Source organism: Zootoca vivipara, chromosome 3 (assembly GCF_965207765.1).
Source record: "Zootoca vivipara chromosome 3, rZooViv2.hap1.1, whole genome shotgun sequence".
Lineage (NCBI taxonomy): Eukaryota > Metazoa > Chordata > Lepidosauria > Squamata > Lacertidae > Zootoca > Zootoca vivipara.
In genome coordinates, this window is record NC_142586.1 from 26,693,733 (window position 1) to 26,717,607 (window position 23,875).

General features: G+C 42.4%; 1 protein-coding gene across 1 annotated transcript; it reads right to left on the bottom strand.

The window, feature by feature from the left end:
* Nucleotides 1–929: 929 nt before the first annotated feature.
* On the bottom strand, nt 930–18,215 carry YWHAQ (tyrosine 3-monooxygenase/tryptophan 5-monooxygenase activation protein theta). Its single transcript, XM_035109870.3, has 6 exons — nt 18,016–18,215; nt 16,366–16,752; nt 3,939–4,062; nt 3,261–3,424; nt 2,379–2,474; nt 930–1,986 (listed from the first exon to the last, which is right to left on the bottom strand). The coding sequence occupies exons 2-6, from the start codon at nt 16,657–16,659 to the stop codon at nt 1,927–1,929; spliced, it is 738 nt and encodes a 245-aa protein (XP_034965761.1). The 5' UTR covers nt 16,660–16,752; nt 18,016–18,215; the 3' UTR covers nt 930–1,926.
* Between the last annotated feature and the right edge of the window lie 5,660 nt (nt 18,216–23,875).

The window sequence follows — 23,875 nt, forward strand, 5'->3', positions numbered from 1 at the left end:
ATTTAGAACCTTTCACAACCTGATCCCACATTAACATGGAACGCACCACTTCTTACATTGTTCACAATGCAAGCTGCGGTGCTCATATCAGGCTCTGCTTTGAGTACCATCGTCCAGACGTTCAAGAGCAGGCATAGAGAATCAGGGTATTTCCCTTCAATGGAATAAGCTTCCCCCCAGTCCTCCCATTTTACCTTTGAAGGGCAGAAAGGAATATTTGTAGTTTTACCTTTGGTTCACCCAGCTATTTGGTTCAATGCAGTTTTGTTCTTACAGGTTTAAATTATGTATGTTCACCACCTTGAGTGTATTTGCAAGGTGGCCGATTAGCAGTCTTAATAAATAAAATTGAACGGCCTAGCAGCAAGAAGGTCCAATCAGGTGCACAACCTGCATGGCAAAACTGTGGTAAATGGTCCAGCAAAACACATGCAAGTGCATGCGAAACAGTCTTGGGATAAGCATTTTCCCCATGACCAGAGCTCTGCCTGTTTTATGCCACAGTATGTTTGACTGTTAAAAGGTACTTTTAGAAATGCTTCCATTTAGGGTCCAAGTGATTGGTCTGATGCTGGAGCATTCCTAAAGCTATGTAATTACATGTGGCTCTAGGTAGGAGGCCCCTGACAAAGCAGGTAGTATTTTCAGAATGTTTCAGTTTACCTGTATGAATACCTCTTGTAACAGTAGCATTGCAATGCACTATGCATATGTAAGAGAATGCATGCTATATGTTAAAAACTTTAGTGAATGCCAGAACATCATTTCACTTCATGCAATGCATCAGAGAAGTGCGCGCGCACACACACACACACACACACACACAATGCAAGCATTACAGTTTGAAAACTTCAGTTACAGCATAGTAAAACAGTTTAGATGGGACTTATTCCTAGATGAAGCTGCATGCAAATGTTACAAAGCAACAGTTTAGTGGTTTATAAAATGTAATTTTATTTAATGTTATTTTGTTACATAGGGCATTAACATTTTCACAAGGCTTTTTTGGGACTACAATCAATGATTAGCAACACACAATAGTGGTCCATCTATCTAAGGAACAATCACTGGACGAACTTGACACCTTCATACATGTGCACAAATCTGCATGGAAAAGTTTTATACTCGGACATATGACCTCTTCCCCCCCCTCCCCCATTCCAGTGTTAAGAAATGACATGCAATTTAGTCTGCCAAAAAGGCACTCCCTGTATTCTGGCAGTAACATGCTGCTTCTAGTACATAATCAAGTGAATACCAGAACTACAAAGGCAGGAGTGTAAGTGAATTTTTTATTGGGAGGGGATAGCAGTTGAACAGCAGCAACTGAAGAGTAAGAAGAATCCCTGTATTTAAAACACTCAGTAGCTCCTGCTGTACACACATATAGGAAGCCACTCTGCCATGCTCCCCATTTGGCCCAAGACACCCCAGATCCTACAGAAACGAATACACAGTAGCACGGGAAAGTCAAATCACCAAGAAACCCCTGCAGAATAAAAAGGGAATGTGGAGAATTGAACTGTGTTGAACACTCTTTAGTTGCATTAACTACATTTTCATGTCATCACTGTAATACAAAAAAAAAAAAACCACCACAGTTGCTTGCAGGAACTGGTTCAGATTTCTTTTTAAATACCAGATAACTTTAGTCCGCTACATAAGTGTTTGGAAGTTACTTATGTTTATATGGAAATTAAGCCAGTATTAATACTTTTCTACAGCAGTAAACGCACACCAGGAAGGCCAGGACAAAACACAAATCAAGGAATGGAGTTTTCCCAAAGCTGCAGTGTGAAAAGACTATAAATTGATTTCCATACACATGGATGGCTTCTCTTTGCTATAGGAAATCCAAGTGGAGCTATAAGGAATGAGACGTGTAAAAAGGTTTCTTGAGAAGGGGAATGACACTCCATATGCAGTTTAGTTTTCTGCACCTTCTGCAGCATCACATTCTTCTCCTGCGCTGTCTGATGTCCATAACTGGAAAGAAGAACAGCCACAATCAGGTATGGTTCACCTGCAACACCATTCTCAATAGCAGCCTGGCACAAAAGTAAAATCAGTGACCTACTTCATCTGGCAAACTACAGGAAAAGCAGTAGTTTATCTTGCACCTTATTATATTTCTAAATATGTCTGTTAAGTCTATCAAGCCTAGATGTACAATCTCCAATTTAGTAATGAGCAATATTCTTAGAAGCAAGCAGTATTATCAGAAGTGAGATATTCTCGGTTTTACATCCATCACAACCCCAGTTCACAACTCCCTTTTAATAAATGCAGCAGGAGTACTACTCCAAAAACCTAGCTGACACTATTTGGGAACCCAAAGTCCAAGCACAATGACTGTAGAAAGACCAGGCACATCTTACTGTGAGGTTGTCTCTAAGCAACTGCATGATGAGAGTGCTGTCTTTGTATGAGTCTTCATTCAGCGTATCAAGTTCTGCAATGGCTTCATCAAAAGCCTAGGAAAGAAATTCAGATTATTCTTACGCTTTAGGTAAAAGAACCCCCCCAAAGTAGATATGTTTTAAAAACAAGCCATCAGATGAGGTATTCCTTCAGAAGTTTAGGCTGTTTCTTTTTTACATAAATTGCTTTGATATAGGATAAACATTTGAATATCAGCACAGTCATTGTTTAAAGCCTATTCTGGAAGACATTTCAGAAGCAAGAGAAGTTAGTATTCAGTGAACGTTTCCTGCTACAAGTTTAATGTACAGCAATTTAGGTTTTCTGTGGGCTGGTATTTAACTTGGGGTTATATATCTGTGGTTGTGTTTAAACATTCAACTCTACATGGATGTAGGCTTTCCTTTGGAGAATATGCATTAATCTTAATGTGGGGAAATACTGTAATGATGCCACTTCAGATCAAACCTAAATTATGTTCACTCAGCTCATGTTCTACTATGACTAAAGGTGTTTATTTCCCAAAGTGGGCCTAGAAATGAAACCCTTGTGAGACAATAACATAAGCCTCTCGAAACAAAAATGTTTTAAGACCAGCCATCAATGATGTGCCTGTTCATAGCTTTCACTGTTAAAATTATTCTGCATGCTCTATCAGGTGACTGAATGCCACAAGGAGGAAGTAGAAGCAAGAGGAACTAGCAGTCCTCTGAAGAATAAGTAAAGTGAACACACCCATATATACAATTTCAGTATCCAAGAAGATAAGCAGGTGTGGTTAAGGAGTCCTGGTCCCTTATTCAAACTAACTTTCCCACACACACCCAAAGTCAACTTACTGTCTTTGCCAATGTGCAAGCCAGCTCTGGGTTGTTGAGGATCTCATAGTAAAATACAGAAAAGTTAAGCGCTAGGCCTAAACGAATTGGATGTGTGGGTTGCATCTCTTTCTTGCTGATGTCAAATGCCTCCTGATAAGCTGCCTGTGAATTTTCTATTGTTTCTGTTAAGAAAAAGCAAGGCAAAGGGGATTATGAGACAAACTAGCAGGTTCTTAACATTTTCTTCACACACAAAATGTAACTATTATTTATAAGACTAGATATAAAAAGGTAAAGGGCCCCCTGACCATCAGGTCCAGTCGTGTCCGACTATGGGGTTGTGGCACTCATCTCGCTCTATAGGCTGAGGGAGCCGGCGTTTGTCCGCAGACAGCAGACAGGTCATGTGGCCAGCATGACAAAGCTGCTTCTGGCGAACCAGAGCAGCGCACGGAAACACTGTTTATCTTCCCACTGGTTTCATTCCTATTTATCTACTTGCACTTTGATGTGCTTTCGAACTGCTAGGTGGGCAGGAGCTGGGACCGAGCAACGGGAGCTCACCCCATTGCAGGGATTCGAACCGCCAACCTTCTGATCAGCAAGCCCTAGACTCTGTGGTTTAACCCACAGCGCCACCTGGGACTAGATATACCTTTACTGAAAAGCAGAGGCTTAAATGAATATGGTACTCACGTTTTCTGTCATCTCCACTTGCAACTTCTGCCAGGTATCGAAAGTAGTCTCCCTTCATCTTCAGATAGAACACCTTGCTCTCTGGGTTAGTTGCATTAGCTATTAAGTACTTATCCAGCAACTCCTAACAAAAGAGGAGGGGAGAGAATTTTAAGTAATTTCAATAGAAAGGGAAGGGGAAAGTATTATTATTGGCCATAAATACTACCACAGATGTGTTCAGACACAATATGCATGATTGCTAAAATACCATTTTGATATACTGTATTATGCACTAAGTAGACAAAGACCCTGTAGCAAGAGAAATGGTGTTTCAATTTAAGAAGTGGCACTGTTTGTCCCCTGAGACTGTCTTTCAAGATGGGCAATACAAATGAAGGATTGAAGTGTTGTACCCAAAATTAGATTTACTTTTTGGAGTAAAAACTGAGTCAGGTATGAAGCAAACCTTTAGGAATTGTGGATACATGCCCATTACCCCGTTCTTTCACTATGAGATACATCACTTTCTGACAGAAGAGGCTGCTTACCAAAGAAAAATTCATAATCAACAGCTCGCAAGAAAAAGAAGTTGTACAAATAAAGTATAGGGAGTGAGTGTGATTTTTTTTTGGCCATAGAACTATTCCTAGTTATTTTTCCACTGTTTCCACTTTTGATTAATTCATTCTCAAAATAAATACCCAAGTGCTGCATTAAAAATGGAAGCAAGTTTTTAAAGCACACTAACTGCTGCACTGAATAGAAAAGCTACACCCATCACCTTTGCAGCAAACTACTGCCACCAATACAGTCACAATTCATTTGATTGTCTTGTACCAGATCTCCCTGTGACAGTTGTCCAAAGTAATGATTCCATCCAGATACTCCATGATTACTTTTTAAGTATTTAGCAGCTTCAGCCAATCATCTTACTGCACAAACCATATTCAATATGGTTCAAATAGTTCAATGTTCAAATGGTTTATTTTTCCTTATGTGCCATGCTAAAAAAAATTGTGCTGATTTAGTCAAAGATCTGTTTAATGAGGGTTTTTTGAATTGGAATGTACAGATTCAAGTAACTATTTTTTGCCAACAATATGCATTTAAATTATAGCTGAAGCATAAACTTTAGCTAAAGCCACCCCTACATAAAGGACCACTATGATATATCACACAGTCGCTCTCTCCACCCACTTTTCCACTAAGCTGCTTTTATTTCCTCACAGTGGAGAATAATCTAATTCAGCTGTTTCAGCATACGTTATTTTTCGCTCCATAGGACGCACCTGACCATAGGAAGCACCTAGTTTTTAGAGGAGGAAAACAAGAAAAAAATATTTTGCTTTCTTGAATTGTCCTAGGCATAGCAACCAACTCCTAGAGGCCTAGGTACCTTGCCCCCCCCCAATTAAATATTTGAAGAAGCTTATTTTGCAAAGGGGAAAAGCTCCATTTTTTTAGGATCAGCTCAAAGTTGTGCAGCTTTTTTGCAAATGGGAAAAGTCCTGGGTTTTTTTGGGGGGGGGGGTCAGCTCAGAGTTGTGCATCTTTTTTGCAAAGGGAGAAAAGCTCCATTTTTTAGGATCAGTTCAAAGTTGCTGAGTTTCCTTGCAAAGGGAAAAAATCCTGTTTTACAGTTCTGCAGCTTCTCTAAGAAAGGGACCCATTTCTACAGATTCCAGGCAGATAATCTAATCTGCCAGTCACATGTCTCCCTCTGCAGACAACTACTGAGGCCTAGGCAAGGGGCAGGGAGGGGCGGGAAGGGAGCTAGCTGCCTTATCTCCCTCTCCAATCTCTTGCAATCAGCTGCTGAGTGGGTTCCTTTCTCTTTCCCTAGTTACCCTTTAGCTCTTTCTTTTCTTTTTCTTTTTTCTTTTTAAAAAGCACAATCTGCCTTTAGCCCCTGGGCAATTCAGCTCCAGGGACCATGCATAATTTCCTCTTTAAAAGTGCATCTTTTGGAACGAAAAATACGGTATTTAAAGTCACTTCTGCTTTTGATTAATAATAAGTTGATGTCTGAAGCCCTGACAAGTCACCCATAGTCCAACTGTATGCACACCATATCCAATGATGAGAAAGAACAGCCAATTGGAACCTTTGGCTATTAGCCTTGTATGTCTACAAGAGAAAGTCTTAAACAGTCATGCTAAAGTTCTGGTTAACATCCTCCGCAGCTACTAAAATTTGTGAACCTTCTTTTGTATCAGACGTCTGGCACTGGACAGCCAATTTTTAGGCTAATCAACACGTTGGGTAACGAAGCAGCATGGTCAGAACCAGACACACCTAGGCAAGTTAAAAGAACTTGAGGTAGAGACATATTTTGAAACCAACTTGAAAGAACAAACTTATATTTTTCCCAGCCAGAAGTGTGACCAGCAAGATAGTCCTAGAATCTAGAGAAAACTTGAAATGGAAGACCTATTTTCCCTACAAGACACCCATGTCAAACATTTGCTAGCAACATTGTGTTTTCATACTATGCTTAATTTGCCACTAAGGGAGAAATTCAGTGTTTCACTCTTCTGATCATTCCATCAGCACAAGCATTTCAGCTTACCAGATGAACGATCTTTGCGTCTCTTGCCCCCCCCCCCACATGCTGTTCTTGGGGTGCTCCTGACACACACACACACACAGAGTTAATTTCAGGGATGCACAGGGGAGGAGAGCAGAAGTCCTTGTACAGGGCTTCTGCTGACAGGACTCATTATTAAATGACTCACACCCTATGTACAAAATGTTTTGATTTTGAATATGTATCAAAGCTTTCAAGGAATCAAACAGAAGCAGGGAATAAACTCTCCCCTCTTAAATGGAATTGCTCTAAAATGTCATTAAGTTCCACTGTTAACTGCCAAGAGGCTAGATTTATCATGCTACAGCAGAGGGAGAATGGAAGCAGACACTGTTATCAGCTCTGTTGTGACTACCGGTAGTAACTTTTAGCTCCTCCTCTCCATGAACTGCTTCCATTCCAGCTGGAAGAACAAAGAACTAGGGGGCTTGAGTTTGCTTTCCTCCCTCCCTGTCTCTTCATTTCATCTCATGCATTTTAGAAAGTAAGCCTAAGAACAGGTAATATCTTAGGTCTCTTAAGCTGTTCTGAGTTTCTGGTGCTTTAAGCTTCAGAGAGTAGAGAGCAATTTAATTTCTCAATACACAGTCATCTTTCCCTTTGGTGTCTAGATTAAAGTTTTGAAAATATTGCTTGCATTCAATGCCTGCTTTTCTATGCAAATATATAGTACCAGTAGCATTAAATGCAATCTACTGTTAATAAATCTTCTGTTCTACAATTCATATATTTATTAGAATTAAAGACGTGCCATATCTTTCTTTCAGAATGTATTCTTCACTACTTTATCTGAATGGTTTGACTAAAGAAAGAAAGCACACAGCAAGATGTTGTCTGGTAATAATATAGCATAAACCAGGCATCCCCAAACTGTGGCCCTCCAGATGTTTTGGCCTACAACTCCCATGATCCCTAGCTAAAAGGACCAGTGGTCAGGGAAGATGGGAATTGTAGTCCAAAACATCTGGAAGGCCGAAGTTTGGGGATGCCTGGCATAAACCATTTGTTCAGGCAAAAGTGGAAGGAGTCTCGTTCAGTATATCCTACAGACTACCATTTTAGCCCAGCTGTACCAACATGGATGGAGCTTTTTGCAAAGAGGTTAGACCTAAGTTCTACATGCAGAGCTACTATAATTGTTACTTTAGCAATTATAACTTAATGGTCAAATTTATGCACTTGCAAACTGACTAATAGTGCATTTTTGCTCAAGTGCTCCCTGGTTATCACCCCAAGTCACATAATGAAATGCAGGTGGTTTTTCAACTCATTTTGCTTTTAAATGACAAAGATGCCATTTAAAAGTCAACACACTGCAATAGACTAAAGGGGTCCGAAATAACACATTTCATAGGAACAAAGGAAACTGCATTATACAAAGTCAGATCATTGGGTCCATCTAGCTCAGCATTGTCTAAGCTGACTGGCAGCCACCGTTCAGGATTTCAGGCAGAGGTCTTTCCCAACCCAACATGATGCCAAGAATTGAACCTGGGGCCTACTGCATACACAGCAGACACTCTGCCACTGAGCTATTGGCCTTCTCTTTAAAGAAAAGAATTCTGGGAACTGTAATTTACACTCCCTCACAGAGCTACCGGTAAGAACATAGAACACAGCCTTACACTGAATCAGACTAGGCTCAGTATTGTCTACACTGTCAACAGCTCTCTGGAGTTTCAGACAAGAGTTTCTCCCAGCCCTACTTGGATACAGATTAAGTTCAGACTTGCTTACACTGTCTAGTAGTCTACTCAGCCCTTCAATCTAAAAGGGAACTGATAACTCAGTCTATACCAAATGTTTGCTCCAGCTTTGGGTGATGGAGGTACACCCACAGAAGATACAGTCATACCTCAGTTTAAGTACGCTTCGGTTTGAGTACTTTCAGTTTAAGTACTCCGCGGACCCGTCTGGAATGGATTAATCCACTTTCCATTACTTTCAATGGGAAAGTTCACTTCAGGTTAAGTACGCTTCAGTTTAAGTACTCTGTGGACAGTCTGGAACGGATTAATCCACTTTCCATTACTTTCAATGAGAAAGTTCGCTTCAGGTTAAGTACAGACTTCCAGAACCAATTGTGTACTTAAGCCGAGGTACCACTGTATATGCATAGTTATTCCAATTCCATACCTACCCCTCTGATTTATAATCATTATCTTGTTACTGTCTAAACAGATGCAACATCTAACACTTTTGTGCGGAAAGTGTGGGTTAATCAAACATACATGACACAGACAGGTAACAAGGCAGTACTAAATGTCAGCAGGAGATGGTAAAGACAGCTATAAGACACCTAGTCTGGAAAATGCCAACTGTTAACCTCAAGTACAGTAAGCCTATAGTAGCAATTAATAGCTAGGGTCAACTCTTTTCTGCATGTAAAATCAACAAGTCAATTTTATGGTCTATGGCAGGCATCCCCAAACTGCAGCCCTCCAGATGTTTTGGCCTACAACTCCCATGATCCCTAGCTAACAGGACCAGTGGTCAGGGATGATGGGAATTGTAGTCCAAAACATCTGGAGGGCCGAAGTCTGGGGATGCCTGGTCTATGGTTTATTGTAATATACTTCCTGATCTAATCTACTCCTCACTTTCTCTTTGAATCCTCGGTTTAAGTACGCCTCGGTTTGAGTACTTTCAGTTTAAGTACTCAGCGGACCCATCTGGAATGGATTAATCCACTTTCCATTACTTTCAATGGGAAAGTTCGCTTCAGGTTAAGTACGCTTCAGGTTAAGTACAGACTTCCGGAACCAATTGTGTACTTAAACCGAGGTACCACTGTAGCAATGCTTCAGCTGAAGCATGTGGCAACTCAAGAATGGGCCTTTTCTACAGTGGCTCTCTGTTGCAAAAATGTTTCTCTATAAGCACACCTTTCTGATTGATTACCATTCTATGGCCTTTTAAATGTCTTTGTTGGGGGGCATGCTATTGGTTTGTTTTTGTTTTATTATGTATTTTGTGCTTTCGTTTTGTATGTTTATGTTGTGAACCGCCCTGTGATCTGATAAATGGTATACAAATTTAATAAGAAAAATAAAATACTAATACTGTACTGTGAGAGGTGTGCATAGTCAACTCCTTTCTCTACTGTAAGCTAGAATATACTAAATTAGTACCAGCACATATTTAATTGCTCCAAAAACACATGACATGAATCATTCCTGTGAGAAACTCTCAAGCCCCTGATGAATCAGATTGCAAAGATGAATCAGCTTGCGAAACTGAACCAACCTCAAACATTGTGCTCCAGCAGTAGAGATATGAAACTGAATCTCAAATACTCTCACTTGAGAAGAAGTCCATTTCAATGGAACTTGTTTCCAAGCAAATATGCTTAGGAACACACCTTAAGTTTAACTAATCAGGGCCACATGAGCACTCTTAACACAACTTAATATTCTGCACTTGGCCAACTGTCTAAGCAAGGAACAAGATCACTTGTTATGATGGCTGGCGTGGGATTTATCAAGTAATTTCTACGGCACCTGAAATTTCAGCAATCGTTGCTTACATAATCATAGCTTAAACATATAATTCAGCCATAAGAACTAGAAACTACTTTTGTTTGAAAGAAGTCAAAATTCTGCACCTATTACTGGATTCTGTGGCATTTTTGGCTCACCTGTGGATCTGATGCACACATGATCCTACTGCCATACTATATATTTCAAAGTTGTTAATACAATTATATTTCAAGTGAATTTTGAAGTATTTTTTAAATTCACAATCCAATTACTTACTGCTACACCCAACTTGTTGGATACTTTTGACCTCAGCATGTCTACATGCAATCCTATATAGTAAATTATTATCATGTTGAAAGATATTGTGAGATACATTTTAATGCTTTCATTGTATGGTTTCCACCTTTTTAATGTTGTAAACTACTTTGCTATGTTTTGAGATGTAGCAGTGTTTAAATACACTCTTTTACGCATTTGTTTAATGAACTAATAGGTCCCCACTACAGAAATCCACAAAAATAACACTTTGGAGAGGTTGGAGAAGAAATAATATTGCGTTGCACTTTAATTCAGCTATGAAGAATGCTTTTGGCATTCAGAATTGTACTGTGGTTCTTAGCACTAAGCTACTTGATTTGAAAAGCATTAGGAAGTTAGTGGACTACAACTGTGTGGTTTAAGTAAAAAACAAGTACTGAAGTATGTTACAATCCTGCATTCAGTCTCAGTGGTAATCCATCCAGTGGTTGACAGTCTTCTCTGTTACCAGGGAGTGATTTGTGCCTTTTACTAACACATGCAAATTGATCGTTTCTTAATTACTGAACTGTAAAACCAAGCTCTAACTAGGACACTAATACAGGGGGGGGGGGAGATATCCAACCTATCAATAATAGCCATGGTCTTAAGGGGCACATGCTGTGTTCTGCTCATGCACCAAGGCTTAACCCTCCGAATAGCTGTTGAAAGTCAGGAGACAAAACTAATTTTATTTAGTACAATCAGCAGGGCATTCTCTCCCTTTTCCACCAATCACAAAATGGTTGGCATAAGGCTGTTTAAATCTGTCATAGCATTTCAGTTCATTACAATACTAGTTTAAATCAAAATTCCTTTCCTAATCAGTACCTGTGTGCACACTGCATAGATTTATTTCTAAACTATTTTAACAGACTCCAACAATACATGAGTAGCAATGGCCCAATACTGATCCCTAGTTTTAAGCTGTTTCTACCAGCTATACTTGTCTGTTTTATTATATTAAACTGGATTTCTGCTTACTTCAAATTGTTGCATATCACCTAGAGAATTCATGTTATGAGGAGATGAACATACACAAATATTAAATTGGTTTATTAAGTCATCATTTATTTTGCCACTTTATATTGTATAACGTAAGGACTGCTACAGGGACCCAGGTGGCGCTGTGGTTAAATCACTGAGCCTAGGGCTTGCTGATCAGAAGGTCGGCGGTTTGAATCCCTGTGACGGGGTGAGCTCCCGTTGCTTGGTCCCAGCTCCTGCCAACCTAGCAGTTCGAAAGCATGTCAAAAAATGCAAGTAGATAAATAGGAACCGCTACAGCGGGAAGGTAAACGGCGTTTCCATGTGCTGCTCTGGTTTGCCAGAAGCGGCTTTGTCATGCTGGCCACATGACCTGGAAGCTGTACGCCGGCTCCCTCGGCCAATAATGCGAGATGAGCACGCAACCCCAGAGTCGGTCATGACTGGACCTAATGGTCAGGGGTCCCTTTACCTTTACCTTTAAGGACTGCTACATCAGTGAAAAGGTGAGATGTTGAAGGTTTCTTCATGAAGTAACCATATTAAAATTTAAAAGCACTGGTATATTTAAGCCCTCACTGATTCTCAGAAATACAATTTATCAGTGTTCAGTTTTAACCAACAGGCCTGGGAACATCCTTTTATTCATAAACATCCTAATTCAATTAAAATAACTGTTACTACATTAGTCTCTGACATCTGAAAATGGTACATAGATACAAGGCATTCCTGCTTGTTGAATGCATTGCGGAACCTGACTTAAAAAGGTTATGATATTTAAGTACAGTGGTACCTCCGGTTACAAACTTAATTCATTCCGGAGGTCTGTTCTTAACCTTAAACCGTTCTTAACATGAGGTGCGCTTTCGCTAATGGGGCCTCCCGCTGCCACCACTGCGTGACTTCTGCTTACACCCAGGGGCAAAGTTCGCAACAAGGAGAATCTACTTCTGGGTTAGCAGAGCTCATTACCCGAAGCGTTGGAGGACATCACGTAACCCGAGGTTCCACTGTACCCAGATTTTATGTAAAAAAAGATTGAAGAATCTAAGCCATTCAAAAGTGCTGCTACCCTTTTTAGCATTGGTCATTTGAATGGAAATTGACAGCATTTTGTTCTGCAAAATATATGAACTCAATTCTCCCACCATTAAGACGTGTTTGGAATCTCTGGTTTTCTGGTAGAATGTCAAAATGTTTTGCTATTGACATTTCAGCACAGAACTTAGAAGACTAGCAAAACCATTGAATAGATATGATCAACAAAATGTGATTGTTAAATATGAAATATAAAGCAAACAATTTTAAGCTGCACAGATTTCACCTACGGGCATGCTCAATTCTCTCACAATAATCACTTAAAAGTGCCCAACCTTGGTTGGAATTAATTCCCTTAGTTACCCAAGACATAGTATCTCCTTAACTTTGTAAAATCCACCTAGTTGAAATATGAAGCAGCTGTCTGCTTTCCTTTTCCTGTCTACTCTTTAACAGACCATTTCTACTTACCTGCCTAAATTCCACAGTACAGTACATGCCCAACTGAGGACTGCAATCTGCAGCTATTAGTCATGATACAGGGGCATACACACAGTTCACTGCTGCAAATGGAGTACTTTCCTATCATCATGCCTGCTTGGAAAAATGTTTTAAGATAGTTTGCCGAAAGCAGCCTTATCCAAAAGCTCAGAGAGAAAAAGTGCACATGAGCAGAAGACTCCCAGTAAATATGTCCTTGCACTAAACTTTAGTTTTCAGAACATGAACATTATTTTTGGGGCAGGGGCAAACAACCTTTTCAACAAAAGGGTCACATTTCCTCATGGGAAGCTTCTAATGGCCACATGTCAGGGATGGGTGGGGCCACTTTGCACAGTAAGCTACACACCAGTCAGTTAAAGTTTTAGACAGACAGACACCTCTCCCCAGCTTTCATCAAGATAAACAAGACATTATTAATTCAATGACACACTCCAGCCAGAGAAAAGTACTCGAAGAAGATACAGAGAAAGAGTGATGGGTGTGGCCTGGACCAAGTGGTGGGGGCTCCCACGGTCAAATACGTCCTGGGTCAAATACATCCTGGAGTGCCACATTCAGGCCTGGGGACTTAAGTTCCCCACCACCTCATGCTGCTCAAAGGACCAACTAATCAAGTCCAGTAACATCAGAAATTCATCAAGCTGGACTGGATGAATCCCAAACTGGAATTAAGATTGCTGGAAGAAATATCAACAACCTCAGATATGCTGATGACACAACCTTGATGGCAGAAAGTGAGGAGGAATTAAAGAACCTTTTAATGAGGGTGAAAGAGGAGAGCGCAAAATATGGTCTGAAGCTCAACATAAAAAAAACTAAGATCATGGCCACTGATCACTCCTGGCAAATAGAAGGGGAAGAAATGGAGGCAGTGAGAGATTTTACTTTCTTGGGTTCCATGATCACTGCAGATGGTGACAGCAGTCACGAAATTAAAAGACGCCTGCTTCTTGGGAGAAAAGCAATGACAAACCTAGACAGCATCTTAAAAAGCAGAGACATCACCTTGCCAACAAAGGTCCGTATCGTTAAAGCTATGGCTTTCCCAGTAGTGATGTATGGAAGTGAGAGCTGGACCATAAAGAAGGCTGATCGCCGAAGAATTGATGCTTTTGAATTATGGTGCTGGAGGAGACTCTTGAGAGTCCCATGGACTGCAGGAAGATCAAACCTATCCATTCTGAAGGAAATCAGCCCTGAGTACTCACTGGAAGAACAGATCCTGAAGCTGAGGCTCCAATACTTTGGCCACCTCATGAGAAGAGAAGACTCCCTGGAAAAGACCCAAGGAGAAGGGGACAACAGAGGACGAGATGGTTGGACAGTGTTCTCGAAGCTACGAACATGAGTCTGACCAAACTGCGGGAGGCAGTGGAATACAGGAGTGCCTGGCGTGCTCTGGTCCATGGGGTCACAAAGAGTCGGACAGGACTAAACGACTAAACAACAACAACATCAGAAAATGCAACTGTGCCTACAAACACCTGCGTAATTAGTTTTAACACAGCATTTAATGGGCATGCGTCACCCCAACTGCTTAAAGTGTGTTCAGTTTTTCCGCTAGGGAAAAGTCCTTTGCTTCCACTATGCTGACTGGACAATGACTTAGCATGCTTTCTATGTACCTCTGGGTACATACAGTACATACAGTATATACATTTTTACAAATTGTTAGCAAACTGAAGGCAGAATTAAACTAGTTTTTGAAGGTCCCTAAACATGACTAAGCATTTAGTTACCCAACAACAAATACATATTAAAACACAATCTGTTCTATTATAATCAGTTTCACTCTTCAATTCTAAGATGTGTAACAAATGACTGCTTACTGATTTTTCTTGTGTTTTCCAAGTATCAGCCAGTCTGTCCAAATTTATTTGTTACATATCATTAGTTTATACAGCTTTCCAAAAGTTCACTGCTCAAGAGAAGTTTAGAGTAGAGCTAGACCTTGGGCCAACAAAATTTAGAGTACTTCCTGCACTACTACATATTTAGGAAAATATTGACAATTCAATTATAACAATTTTATATGGAATAGGATGCACAGGGTTCAAAAGGAAACACCAATATAAATGTCTACATTCATAGCAAAATAATTGTGTTAAAATAACCAAAAATACTGGGGTGGGTTGTTTTTTTAAAAAAGATTAGAATCATTCATTGTCACTTTACCCCACCCCAAATAGCCATATATTCTACCAGAAAGCTCAAGCTTGAAATCAAAAGGCATTTCTGTACTGCTGGTATGCAATAGAGATGACTAAGGACAGTGGCTAGGATCCAAAGACCTACTTTAGACACACCCAAGGCTTGCCCTATGAGATTTTTTTTACTTTTCATTGAACAGACCCTCATTTTTAAACTCCCCATAACTTCAAAAGTGCTTTGCTGCATAGCATACAATGCTGTATTTTATTTTACAGACTCAAAAAAGCCCCCTTTGGTGCCAGGAATTAAGTGTCAGAAACAAACATGTACAATGTTTCCTACAAAAATAAATATGCACTAGGAGTTGAGATGGTGCCCTACGGATCAGAGAAACACTTTTTTGCAGACAGAAACAAAGCACCAGAGGACATTTGTTCTGCACTGGTTTCCAACCTCCTTAACCCAATCCAAATCAAAATTTAGGTGGCATAATGGAAAATAGAGAAAAGCTTCAAACGAATTCTAATTATCCTAGCCTACCTACAGATATAGATATAAAAATTACTTTAAATAAATGTATCAAATGACTGCAGATTTGTAACAAAAAGATGAGTTTAGAGAAAGCAAGTATTACTACTAGTTATCAGCAACACAGAAGACTCTGGTGGGTCAATTAAAAACAGTACTCTAGCTTTGGCATGTCAATTTACCATGATTTGTTAAAAACAAAATAGCTACTTAAAGAATCCAAGACCAAATATGAATGCCTACAGAGTATTGCCTGTTGCTTTGGACATATTTATGAAACAGACAACCTGTTTTTTCTTCATAACCTTGTGCTAGCTCTCAATCACTTGCAGTAGGAAATATGAAACTACTGCCAGAACCCATAAAAGTAAGAAACAGGCAAGAGCAATGCAAGTGAAACTATTTGAAGCAGAGATTTATTCCAACTTTGTTCCATGAATATCCTCTACTCAATGAATTTAGGATTTAGCATATACTAGCTTCTATATTTCAACAAACAAAGCAATAGATATGACCCCAGGGGAACCTATATGTAGCTTTTTCAGTCTATTTAGTTCATCAAATACAGACTTTTTAATACAAGGCATTATGAGATTGCATTGCTACTGATTACAGATAAAACAGCTTTCACAGTTCAATCCTCATTCCCACATTTTCCAAGCAACTGTCAGTGGAAACCCACTTTTGCAGCAAATTCACGAACATTTGTTTACCTGTTCCTAGCAAGATAAGGAAAATATTATATTTAAATTCAACATCTTACATTTTAAATTCAACATCTCACATAATGCAATTCATCCCACTCCTTGGCCTCAGGCTTCAACTTGGCAAGTTAGCTATAAATAATAAGGTGAAGTATGCTTCATAAACTCACCAGAACCGTAGTGCAGATGGACTTAAGTTCAGACTCCACTTTCTCTCGGTAGTCCTTGACAAGCTGCATCTTCTTGTCATTTCCGTCAGTTTTCTGCTCAATGCTAGAGATCACTCGCCAAGCAGAGCGTCTTCCCCCAACCACATTCTTGTACGCCACAGAGAGAAGATTGCGCTCTTCATTGGATAATTCAACACCTTGCTCTGTCACTGCCTTCATGCAGGTAGCCATATCATCATAACGCTCCGCCTGCTCAGCCAGCTTGGCTTTCTGAATCATCTCGGTCTTTTCCATGTTGGCCAGCAATGGTATAAGCAGCAAGGCAACTGATTAGGAGGGGGAAAGGAACAGCAGGGCCTTTCACAAAGTCAGAAGGCACCTCAAAACCTGGAACAGCAAGAGACAAATATTCTGAAACCTGTACTCCTAAGGAATAGAGAGTTACAAGCCACGCAAAAAGCTCCTATAGATTTAGGAAATCCAAACCACAAGAGACAGAGCAACTTAAACAAAGGCCATTGAGAAACAGTCACTAAAGGCATCAACTCAAACCAAGCTGACAAAAATATGTACCATTCCTGAGATAAGTAAATGGAAGCAGCACTCATGTCCAGAACAGGTGATTAGGCCCTCCCTACCTAAGAGATTTCCAGCACCTTGTGGACAGGAGACAGCAGGCCTTTAGAAATGGCGGTCAGGAATAGTGTAGCATACAGATCCAAGGTGTGTGATGCTGGAGTTGGGCACTAGAGACTGGTGTTTTTTTTTAAAGGTCCGAGAAACAAAAAAGATTCCTGTTTTTTTTGGGGGGGGGGAATCCAAACGTTACGTCTAAAATCACCCACCCACAAACCAATGCAGTGTTTGTAAGAAAGCAGGCTAAGAGGAGGAGAATGGAAGTGGCGCCGTAGGTGACCTACAACCTGGACTTGTGAATGGCGGGTAAGGGGAGGAGAAAAAAGAGCAGAGAGAGAAGGCACAAGTGGCAGGGAGAAAAGAGGGCGAGCCATTCTTCTCAGGGGCAGATAGCTAAGCAATGCCTGGCAGGCGGGACTGGGGTGGGTGGGAAGGAAGATGGAAGAGAAGAGTGTGTGTACAGAGGCGGAGAAGCCCAGGGCGATCCTCTCGCTTGGAGTTGGAGGAGGAAGATGTGCAAAAAAAAAAAAAAATAAGGAGAAAGGAGTGTCGAACCTTGGGGCGGGGGGGGGAAGGGAGATAAAAGGCGGCCGATTTTCCTGTATAATAAAAAGATGGGGGGGCAAGCGAAAAAGCGACCGATTCCCCCCATCCCCCGGAGGCAAAGGGAAAAAGCGGCGGCGGCTCCGCACTGCCTTTGTCCCCGCAGGCGGAGGAGGGACCGAGTGAGGCGCGGGTAGCAGCCACCCAGCCCTGCCCTCAGCCGCGCTCCCGCCCGTCTCCTTTCCCGCCGTCCCTCAGGAAATGCCGGGGTTGCAGGGCCGGTACGAAATGGCGGAGGCGAGCGCCTCCCCGGCGGCGGCGGAGGGGACGACGACTCCGGGAGCTCCGCGCCGCCTCCACAAAATGGACGACGCGGCAGGAATTAGGCAAGGAAAGGCGCAGCCAGGGAGGGAGAGTGGGAAGTGGGAAGCGCGCCGCGCCGCGCCGCGCAGGCCGCAGTCGCCCTCTCACCTGAGTCCGCTGAGGCGCTAGGCCGGGCCGGCGGGCGCCTACTGAGTCGACTGCGCTCGCTCCGCTCCGGGGCTGGATCAAGAAGGTGGGGAGGAGGAGGAGAGAAGGGAGGGGGGAGAGAGAAAGAGCGAGAGAAAACCGCTCCCGTCTCCAGCCACAGAACCAGCGCTGCTGCTGCTGCTGCCGCCGCTGCTGCTGCTAAAAGGGCGTTGGCACAAAGCGAACCTCTCCCGCTGCTAGGCCCGCGCTCGCCGCGGCTCAGCCTATTGCCGCGCGCTGCCCGAGCCCGTGCCCCGCCCCCGAGCACGGCGCGGCCAATCGCCCTCCTGCGCGCCGCCGCGAAGGTGAACAGAAAAGTCGTGGACGGCTGGGAGGGAGGGGGAGCGCGCGGAAGTTCGGTTGGCCCGTGCGCTGCTGCTGCTTCTGCAGCTGGGGCCACGGGGTTTCCTCCAATTAGGTCCAGGGTGGGCTGACGTCACTGTCGCCATGGCGATGCTGCTACAAGGCCGCCCCACCACTACTACCACCTCTCCTCTCCTTCCCTTCTCCGCCTCTCCCTTTTTTTCTCTCTCACGCGCGTTCTTCTCTCCTTCCCTGGGCTGGGCGAGGCACGGGAGATGGTGCGGAAGCGAGGCGAAGGCGTCTCGTGCTGCTGCTGCGGCTGCAGGGAGGAAAAGAGTGGCGGGAAAGGGGAGAGCAAGGTTTCTGTTCCTGCTGCAATCGCAGGGAAGGAGAAGGTCGGGGTATCGTGGGGGTTGCAGTGCGAGACTGTGAGATAAGGGTTGCAGAGGCGCTTCGGTGGTGCAGAGCGGGACGTGCTACTGGTGCGCCAACCACCAACCCCCTTTTCCAGCACCGGTACTGCCATGCAAATGTCCGACAGCTATTGCAATTGTAAAATAAAAGGATTCTGTTGAAAGAGGTTGCTTGCTAGCACACGGAAAGCCCCGTTTAGGCCTGCTTGGACGTCTGCTTCTCCTTCCTCGAATCAGGTTGGAAGTTAAATCGGTTGGGAGGTTCCACACAGCAAGCTGAAGAACTCATGATCCAGGCCACCTGGCAGGGACTGTCAACCCCAGAGCAAAATTATTTTTTTAAAAATGGGCACTTGAAGATGTTCCTTCAAAAGCAACCTGTCAGGCAATGCACTTGCACACAAAAAAAACCCCATAGTTCATGGGTGGAGCATTGCATGCAAGTGGTTCTGGGCAAGAAGAGCCCTACAGGATCAGCCAATGACACATCTACTCCAGCATCCTGTTCTCACAGCACCCAACCAGGTGCCTGCGGGGAAACTCACAAGCAGGACCTTGAGCGCAAGAGCATTCTCCCCTATGTAAGATTTCCAGCTGCTGGTATTGAGGAGGATCCTGCCTCAAAAAATGGGGCTAGGACTTAGCTATCATAGCTAGTAGCCATTGATAGGTATGGTTGGGAGAGACCCTGGAAAGCTCTCACCAGTCATTTTAGACCATGGGTAGGGAATGTTCCAGCTCACAGACCTAATTAGGCCTGCCAGGCCATTTCAGCCAGGCCACCACACGACATCAGGTGTGGAGCAGGTAAAAGCCTGGCTGAGCCAAAGGAGGTCTTTGCGGAAAGCAATGGTTGGCAGAGCCCACAAAGTCCTGTGAAAAGTGCTGGGCAAGATAGCACTTTAAATGGGGCTTCTGGGGATCCCTGTGGGCAAAAAAAACCCCTGACATAATTGTGACCTCAGGTGGGTGGCTCCGTCCATCTGTCAAACTTGACCATGCCCCCACCAACAGTGCAACTTCTAAAAAGTCCCAAACTTGATGTAAGCAATTTTTGGCCCATTGATTTCAATGAAGGGGAATATTTTAAAGTGCTTCCCCCCAACAATCTCTCGCCATGAGTGACCACAACAGAGCAGAGGATAATGGTGTAACTCAGCATCCAGTTACAGTACAGTAAGATGCCAGGGCACACAGCATCAAACTATATCCCTCTGTGACAAAGAAGCAGAATAGATTCTCAAATATGCTTGGGTTTATTAAAGCATTTTGGAACTACTGCTTTTGGGGGCAACCAGAGTAAATAAGCTTCTTGGCTGCAGTGTTGGTCATTCCTGAATCCAGGGCATTTCTAAATGGGAACTGTTAGCGCTTTCCTTTCCTAATAGTGCCCCAGTAAATGGTGTGTTTCTTGGGCTGTGTATACACTGTAACTTGAAAGCTCATCAAAAGCACATTCTATCCCTGAAAGAATTCTGGGCATTGTAGTTTACCCCCTACAGAGTTACAATTGCCAGCAACACTTAACAAACTACAGTGCCCAGAATTCTTTGATGGGGGGGGGGGTATGTGCTTCCACTGTTAAAGTCACAGTGTGTACACAGCCTTGGTCTGGGAAACACACTCAACGGTAAGGAGTTAATACTAGCACTGAAGTTGGGGAGCAGATTATATATGGATGGTGTTTTGAAGTTTTTTTGGCCAGCTGTTCATTCACAATCACCAAATGTCCTTGGGAGTCACTGTATTATATATAGATTGCTTAAAATAGAAAATATTAGGCATTTTGCCACATTTCAAAAAGAAACTCTTAACTGCTTAAGTGTTTAACTGTTAAACTTTGACAGAGAGGAAGCCTTTTGTACTGAGAAGATTGCTTTATTTAGTCCCATGAAGTCCCATGCTAATACAACTCATAATTGTTTTCCATGGGGAAATATTGGCAGCATGTCAAAATAGTATCCGGATATGAAAATTCAGCAGACTCATACTAGTGCCAAATAGCCATTAGTACACTTTATAGACAGTGTTGCCCAGCATCTACTAAACTAGTAGAAATAGAAGACAGACTAAGTTGGATATTTGTCGGCTATAGTCCTGTCATTTTAAATATAGTTTCAAATCAATCAGTTGTCAGTTTGTGTGCAGGGTGGAGGGGAGTTTTTACCCATCTTCATTGGTAAGTGATGTTAAACTTGCAAATAAGCATTTATGTGCTTTGATAAGGAGACATGCACTTTCAACATTCATTTACCTAAAGAAAATACCGGGGCAGAGATGGGAGAGAGAAAGTGTCATTCTGGAAAGAGTAATTTCACAAAGTAGCACATAGTCCAGGAATTACAGTCCCTTGTATGAAGCAGTACGTGGCCAAGGAGTTCTCTCTTGTTTCTTTTCTAAGGTGGGTTTTGCAATAAACCCCAAAAAGATGTGCAGGAATAGCACTGCAATAGCTCTCTGTTCCATGGCAATTTAGTAGTCATTATGTTGGACTTGGGCCTTATGGATTTAGGGTCAAATCTAACATTAGCAATAAACTCCCTAAGTAGCCCTGGGTAAGTATAATGGGTTGCTATAACTTGTAAATGATGAATGAGATGACAAAAGTATTGATTCACTTTAATGCTACAAGTGCATCTTTGCTCTCTGCATTTGATTGATATTGTTACATGCTAATTTAAAAAGGATGAAATATACAGCATTGCATGGAATTGTAATTCAGTATCTCTTGGGAGGTTTCCATTGGGGGTTGAAAGGGGAGATAAACTTCTACTCTCCACGGTCTTGTCAGAGAGTACTTTGTATAGTAGTTTTGATAATAAACACTTGAAGGATTTAACAGGGCCTGCCAGCTAGTACGGTTACTGTAGTTTTATAGTTCAAGTGGTAGATGCTTTTATGTTTCAAATCCTAGGGAAATTGTTATCACTAGGCTTTAAAAGCAACAACACAGTAATGCTATAGATTACACTGCACCCCAATCTCTGAGCACTGTGAGATTCCAGGAGTTTGCCTATGGCACCCCACAGAATTGTGGCTGAGGAAACTTTGAACAAGGTACTTTGTAGTTCAGGCTGCATGCGCAACATACAGTAAAGCACATGGCTTCACCTAAACAATCCTGGGAACTGTAGTTTATCCATATCAGAGTTGCAGTTCCCAGCACCCTTAACAACTAGTTTCCAGGATTCAATTTCCAAGAGGCAAAAATGTGCTTTAAATGTATGGTCTGTATGCAATGGCATAAAAACGATAATGAACGGAATATGGTTTTAATGAATGAATAGCGAAATTAAAGAAGTTTTGAAATGAATGGAATAACAAAACTTTGTTTCCCCCCCTCCCTTGCATACCCCTCATTACCAGCACAACATGATTACTCTGGCCAGTTCTCCCCCCCCCCACTCCTCCAGTTGATAATATGCAGTAATTCTTAGCACTTGCGGCAGTGTAGTGGATTTTGTTGCCTACAGGCCTAATGCTCATTGTTCTCTGGCTGGTCAGACTTGGAGCTACAGTTCTGCAGCAGCAGACAGAACCAATGAATCTGCCATCGCCATGGGAAGAGGCACTGCTAAGAGTCTCTGGAGAACGGAAACAAGGAGCTGAAGTGTGCAAAAATAGCACTCGTCAGACTTCCTGATTTGCCGACCCAAAAGCAGCTATAATTTGTGCAGCAGAGGAAGAAACAGGAAGTGTGCCTGCCAAGAAAGCTAAAGAGTCTCAAGGTGAACAAGCCTTTCAGCTAATTATTGACAGGAGACAAGGCTGTCAATAACAGAGGGGAAACAGGGAATATAGGAAGCTGCCGTAAACCAAGACAGACAGGGACATTCCCAGCCCAGCTTGGAGCTGTTAGGGTTAGGGATTGAAACTGAGACCATCTGCAATGGTGTTTCCGCTGAGCTACAGTCCTTCCTCAGACTGGCTTTCAGTACCAAAAAGTAAGGTCCTCTCAAGGAATAGCTTGACACAGCCTGCCCAGGTGTTCAGATCTACTACTGAAGCCCTTCCCCAATTGCCTTCATGATCAGAAGAAGGCGTTACAAGGGAGAGGGCTTTTTCAATAGCGTTGCCCTGGTTTCCAAACTCTACAGGAAGGACAGGGTAGGACATTCGGGAGGTGGTGTCGCTTTGTACGTCAAAGGGGGCACTGAATCCAGCAAGCTCAAAAAAAATGTCAGGTTGGTCTTCACAAAGCATGGGTTTTGGCAGAGAATAAAGAATGGCATAATGAAATTATCTACTGTAGTTCACCTGCAAGTCACACTAGGGAGGGATGGAGGCAGAACAAACTCATTGTGAATGTTGCAGGATCTTGCACCTTCTGAGAATGACTGTCTACCTATCCAATTACTTGGGAGCAAACTTCTATGTTCTTTATGGCAACTGGAACCCCTAGATCAAGCCTGTATGAAGGTCTGTGGATCAAAAGTGCCACTAATTATTTGCAGTCCCATGGAGGGGATTCTAAATATCCATTGCTTGTGACCCTTCTCACCTGTTGGTGAGAACATATTTCATCATGCCCATCTGAGGAGGACATGCTATGGTGAGAGTGCCTGCACCCCAACACCTTCATTGGTTCTAAGTTTCAGACACATGTGGTGGAACTGGCGCCGCTTTTCCCAATCCACTGCAACTTTCAGTGTGAGAATTGCTGAGGGAATGGAAAAAAAACTTTTGTGCTGTTGCTCTTAGGGCCAGACTAAGCACGGTGAAGGAGATGCATACATTCCTGTAAAGTTTCTACAACTAGCGCCCATGTAGGAACCCAGTACAGATCAAGACTGTGGCATTAGATAAAGGAGATTCCTGTTCAGGTACATGTGTTAGCCTTAGTAAAAGATAAGCTGCTGCATTTCGTATTGAATTCCAAGATACTACTTCAAAAGTATTTCCATTTAATAGTGGTGACACATCACAGGGTCATATTGTGTGTGTTTAGGAACTATAAAAACTTCTGGCTCAGCTTACCGTTTTGCATATGTAACTATGGGCAGCATCAGCATAGGTTTGCCACCTGTTCTGATAGGGCTTCCTCTCACTCCTGAGGCCACAGAAATTGAGACAAGTACAGGCACATTCTGCCTGTAATTCCCAAG